Genomic DNA, 6,000 nt, shown 5'->3' with positions numbered 1-6,000 from the left:
CAAAAGAGGAACACAAGATCTTTATGTAATACAATTTAGAACAAAGAATAACCGTGTTACACAAAGATATTATTGTGCTTCTGTTTTCTTCCATACTGTATGTTGATATCTCCATTTCCTAAGACGGAAAAGGACGGTTACCCTGAAGAACCCTAAGGAAAGTGTTGTTGATGTTTACTTGAAGCCGTATTAATAAATAATTGAATGTGTACAATGTGATGTTATTTAAAATTTTTATTAATGATTCTATTTATTCTTAGATAAATACGCAGTGTGAATCCACAGAGTCTTTTTTTAGTCATCACGTGTTTGTGAAACGCGTCCTGTATAAATTACTGAGTATGGACAAGGACCGGAGTCACATGACCGAGAGGATACTAAATCTCACCCTGCAGATCATCTACGTGTTGACTGGGGAGGTGAGGGGACCTGAAAGCGCCACGGTGATATCACTTATATCTATAGTAATAATAATACAGGGACATGACTGGGTAGGTGAGGGGATCTGGGAGTGTCACAGTGACATCACTTATATCTATAGTAATAGTACAGGGACATGACTGGGGTGGTGAGGGGATCTGGGAGTATCACAATAACATCACTTATATCTATAGTAATAACGCAGGGACGTGACTGGGGAGGTGAGGGGATCTGAGAGCGCCACAGTGACATCATTTATGTCAATGGTAATAATATGGTAATAATACAGGTACATGACTGGGGAGGTGAGGGGATCCAGGAGTGTCACCATGACATCACTTATATCTATAGTAGTAATAATTGGACATGACTGGGGAGGTGAGGGGATCTGGGAGTGTCATAGAGCCATCGCTTTTGTCAATATATTCGATATGGTAAAACCTACTGTTGATAACGTTATTTCTCTGACGTCCTAGTGGATGCTGGGAACTCCGAAAGGACCATGGGGAATAGCGGCTCCGCAGGAGACTGGGCACAACTAAAGAAAGCTTTAGGTCACCTGGTGTGCACTGGCTCCTCCCACTATGACCCTCCTCCAAGCCTCAGTTAGATTTTTGTGCCCGGCCGAGGTTGGATGCACACTAGGGGCTCTCCTGAGCTTCTAGAAAGAAAGTATAGAATTAGGTTTTTTATTTTCAGTGAGACCTGCTGGCAACAGGCTCACTGCAGCGAGGGACTAAGGGGAGAAGAAGCGAACCTGCCTGCTTGCAGCCAGCTTGGGCTTCTTAGGCTACTGGACACCATTAGCTCCAGAGGGATCGACCGCAGGCCCAGCCTTGGTGTTCGGTCCCGGAGCCGCGCCGCCGTCCCCCTTACAGAGCCAGAAGCAAGAAGAGGTCCGGAAAAGCGGCGGCAGAAGACATCAGTCTTCACCAAGGTAGCGCACAGCACTGCAGCTGTGCGCCATTGCTCCTCATACACACTTCACACTCCGGTCACTGAGGGTGCAGGGCGCTTGGGGGGGGCGCCCTGAGCAGCAATAAAAACACCTTGGCTGGCAAAAATACCACAATATATAGCCCCAGAGGCTATATATGTGGTAAATACCCCTGCCAGAATCCAGAAAAAAGCGGGAGAATAGTCCGCGGAAAAGGGGCGGAGCTATCTCCTTCAGCACACTGGCGCCATTTTCTCCCTCACAGCTCCGCTGGAAGGAAGCTCCCTGGCTCTCCCCTGCAGTCTACACTACAGAACAGGGTAAAAAAGAGAGGGGGGGCACTAAATTTAGGCGCAGTATATATATATATAGATAAAAGCAGCTATAGGGAACATAATTCAGTTAGTCCCTGCATTATATAGCGCTCTGGTGTGTACTGGCATACTCTCACTCTGTCTCCCCAAAGGGCTTTTGTGGGGTCCTGTCCTCTGTTAGAGCATTCCCTGTGTGTGTGCGGTGTGTCGGTACGGCTGTGTCGACATGTTTGATGAGGATAATGATGTGGAGGCGGAGCAGATGCCTATAGAAGGGATGTCACCCCCTGCGGGGCAGACACCTGAGTGGATGGTTTTATGGAAAGAATTGAGTGCACGTATAGACTCTTTACACAAAAAATTTGACGACATGCCAAATGCGGGACAGCCGGCTTCTCAGCTCGTGCCTGTCCAGGCGTCTCAAAGGTCATCAGGGGCTCTAAAACGCCCACTACCGCAGATGGCAGACGCGGATGTCGACACGGATACTGACACCAGTGTCGACGACGATGAGTCTAGTTTAATGCCCACTAAGGCCATTCACTGCATGATTGAGGCAATGAAAGAGGTGTTACACATTTCTGATATAAATCCAGGTACCACTAAAAAGGGTATTATGTTTGGGGAGAAAAAACTACCCGTAGTTTTTCCCCCATCTGAAGAATTAAATGAAGTGTGTGAAGAAGCGTGGGCTTTCCCTGATAAAAAATTGGTAATTCCTAAGAAGTTACTAATGGCGTTCCCTTTCCCGCCAGAGGATAGGTCACGTTGGGAAACACCCCCTAGGGTGGATAAAGCGCTCACACGTTTGTCTAAAAAGGTGGCACTACCGTCTCCGGATACGGCCGCCCTCAAGGAACCTGCTGATAGAAAGCAGGAGGCGATCCTGAAGTCTGTATATACACACTCAGGCATTATACTCAGACCAGCTATTGCGTCAGCATGGATGTGCAGTGCTGCCGCTGCGTGGTCAGATTCCCTGTCTGAAAATATTGACACACTAGACAGAGACACTAGAGATGAGCGCCTGAAATTTTTCGGGTTTTGTGTTTTGGTTTTGGGTTCGGTTCCGCGGCCGTGTTTTGGGTTCGAACGCGTTTTGGCAAAACCTCACCGAATTTTTTTTGTCGGATTCGGGTGTGTTTTGGATTCGGGTGTTTTTTTCAAAAAACACTAAAAAACAGCTTAAATCATAGAATTTGGGGGTCATTTTGATCCCAAAGTATTATTAACCTCAAAAACCATAATTTACACTCATTTTCAGTCTATTCTGAATACCTCACACCTCACAATATTATTTTTAGTCCTAAAATTTGCACCGAGGTCGCTGTGTGAGTAAGATAAGCGACCCTAGTGGCCGACACAAACACCGGGCCCATCTAGGAGTGGCGCTGCAGTGTCACGCAGGATGTCCCTTCCAAAAAACCCTCCCCAAACAGCACATGACGCAAAGAAAAAAAGAGGCGCAATGAGGTAGCTGTGTGAGTAAGATTAGCGACCCTAGTGGCCGACAAAAACACCGGGCCCATCTAGGAGTGGCACTGCAGTGTCACGCAGGATGGCCCTTCCAAAAAACCCTCCCCAAACAGCACATGACGCAAAGAAAAAAAGAGGCGCAATGAGGTAGCTGTGTGAGTAAGATTAGCGACCCTAGTGGCCGACACAAACACCGGGCCCATCTAGGAGTGGTACTGCAGTGTCACGCAGGATGGCCCTTCCAAAAAACCCTCCCCAAACAGCACATGACGCAAAGAAAAAAAGAGGCGCAATGAGGTAGCTGTGTGAGTAAGATTAGCGACCCTAGTGGCCGACACAAACACCGGGCCCATCTAGGAGTGGCACTGCAGTGTCACGCAGGATGTCCCTTCCAAAAAACCCTCCCCAAACAGCACATGACGCAAAGAAAAAAAGAGGCGCAATGAGGTAGCTGTGTGAGTAAGATTAGCGACCCTAGTGGCCGACACAAACACCGGGCCCATCTAGGAGTGGCACTGCAGTGTCACGCAGGATGTCCCTTCCAAAAAACCCTCCCCAAACAGCACATGACGCAAAGAAAAAAAGAGGCGCAATGAGGTAGCTGACTGTGAGTAAGATTAGCGACCCTAGTGGCCGACACAAACACCGGGCCCATCTAGGAGTGGCACTGCAGTGTCACGCAGGATGTCCCTTCCAAAAAAAACCTCCCCAATCAGCACATGATGCAAAGAAAAAGAAAAGAAAAAAGAGGTGCAAGATGGAATTGTCCTTGGGCCCTCCCACCCACCCTTATGTTGTATAAACAAAACAGGACATGCACACTTTAACCAACCCATCATTTCAGTGACAGGGTCTGCCACACGACTGTGACTGATATGACGGGTTGGTTTGGACCCCCCCCAAAAAAGAAGCAATTAATCTCTCCTTGCACAAACTGGCTCTACAGAGGCAAGATGTCCACCTCATCTTCACCCTCCGATATATCACCGTGTACATCCCCCTCCTCACAGATTATCAATTCGTCCCCACTGGAATCCACCATCTCAGCTCCCTGTGTACTTTGTGGAGGCAATTGCTGCTGGTCAATGTCTCCGCGGAGGAATTGATTATAATTCATTTTAATGAACATCATCTTCTCCACATTTTCTGGATGTAACCTCGTACGCCGATTGCTGACAAGGTGAGCGGCGGCACTAAACACTCTTTCGGAGTACACACTTGTGGGAGGGCAACTTAGGTAGAATAAAGCCAGTTTGTGCAAGGGCCTCCAAATTGCCTCTTTTTCCTGCCAGTATAAGTACGGACTGTGTGACGTGCCTACTTGGATGCGGTCACTCATATAATCCTCCACCATTCTATCAATGTTGAGAGAATCATATGCAGTGACAGTAGACGACATGTCCGTAATCGTTGTCAGGTCCTTCAGTCCGGACCAGATGTCAGCATCAGCAGTCGCTCCAGACTGCCCTCCATCACCGCCAGCGGGTGGGCTCGGAATTCTGAGCCTTTTCCTCGCACCCCCAGTTGCGGGAGAATGTGAAGGAGGAGATGTTGACAGGTCGCGTTCCGCTTGACTTGACAATTTTGTCACCAGCAGGTCTTTCAACCCCAGCAGACCTGTGTCTGCCGGAAAGAGAGATCCAAGGTAGGCTTTAAATCTAGGATCGAGCACGGTGGCCAAAATGTAGTGCTCTGATTTCAACAGATTGACCACCCGTGAATCCTTGTTAAGCGAATTAAGGGCTGCATCCACAAGTCCCACATGCCTAGCGGAATCGCTCCCTTTTAGCTCCTTCTTCAATGCCTCCAGCTTCTTCTGCAAAAGCCTGATGAGGGGAATGACCTGACTCAGGCTGGCAGTGTCTGAACTGACTTCACGTGTGGCAAGTTCAAAGGGCATCAGAACCTTGCACAACGTTGAAATCATTCTCCACTGCACTTGAGACAGGTGCATTCCATCTCCTATATCGTGCTCAATTGTATAGGCTTGAATGGCCTTTTGCTGCTCCTCCAACCTCTGAAGCATATAGAGGGTTGAATTCCACCTCGTTACCACTTCTTGCTTCAGATGATGGCAGGGCAGGTTCAGTAGTTTTTGGTGGTGCTCCAGTCTTCTGTACGTGGTGCCTGTACGCCGAAAGTGTCCCGCAATTTTTCTGGCCACCGACAGCATCTCTTGCACGCCCCTGTCGTTTTTTAAAAAATTCTGCACCACCAAATTCAAGGTATGTGCAAAACATGGGACGTGCTGGAATTTGCCCATATTTAATGCACACACAATATTGCTGGCGTTGTCCGATGCCACAAATCCACAGGAGAGTCCAATTGGGGTAAGCCATTCCGCGATGATCTTCCTCAGTTGCCGTAAGAGGTTTTCAGCTGTGTGTGTATTCTGGAAAGCGGTGATACAAAGCGTAGCCTGCCTAGGAAAGAGTTGGCGTTTGCGAGATGCTGCTACTGGTGCCGCCGCTGCTGTTCTTGCGGCGGGAGTCCATACATCTACCCAGTGGGCTGTCACAGTCATATAGTCCTGACCCTGCCCTGCTCCACTTGTCCACATGTCCGTGGTTAAGTGGACATTGGGTACAACTGCATTTTTTAGGAGACTGGTGAGTCTTTTTCTGACGTCCGTGTACATTCTCGGTATCGCCTGCCTAGAGAAGTGGAACCTAGATGGTATTTGGTAACGGGGGCACACTGCCTCAATAAATTGTCTAGTTCCCTGTGAACTAACGGCGGATACCGGACGCACGTCTAACACCAACATAGTTGTCAAGGACTCAGTTATCCGCTTTGCAGTAGGATGACTGCTGTGATATTTCATCTTCCTCGCAAAGGACTGTTGAACAGTCA

The 6,000-nt window shown here is 48.4% G+C and overlaps 1 protein-coding gene across 1 annotated transcript in view; it reads left to right on the top strand.

Annotated features, from left to right (window-relative positions):
• Positions 1-264: 264 nt before the first annotated feature.
• LOC135054675 (zinc finger protein 271-like) overlaps positions 265-6,000 on the top strand; it is a 132,971-nt gene continuing 127,235 nt past the window's right edge. The window contains exon 1 of the mRNA XM_063957925.1: positions 265-419. Coding sequence (XP_063813995.1) covers positions 342-419 — 78 coding nt within the window. The 5' untranslated portion in view covers positions 265-341. The remainder of the gene's footprint in view (positions 420-6,000) is intronic.

Source organism: Pseudophryne corroboree, chromosome 3 (genome assembly GCF_028390025.1).
Source record: "Pseudophryne corroboree isolate aPseCor3 chromosome 3, aPseCor3.hap2, whole genome shotgun sequence".
NCBI lineage: Eukaryota > Metazoa > Chordata > Amphibia > Anura > Myobatrachidae > Pseudophryne > Pseudophryne corroboree.
This window is presented reverse-complemented; position numbering and strand designations above follow the sequence as displayed.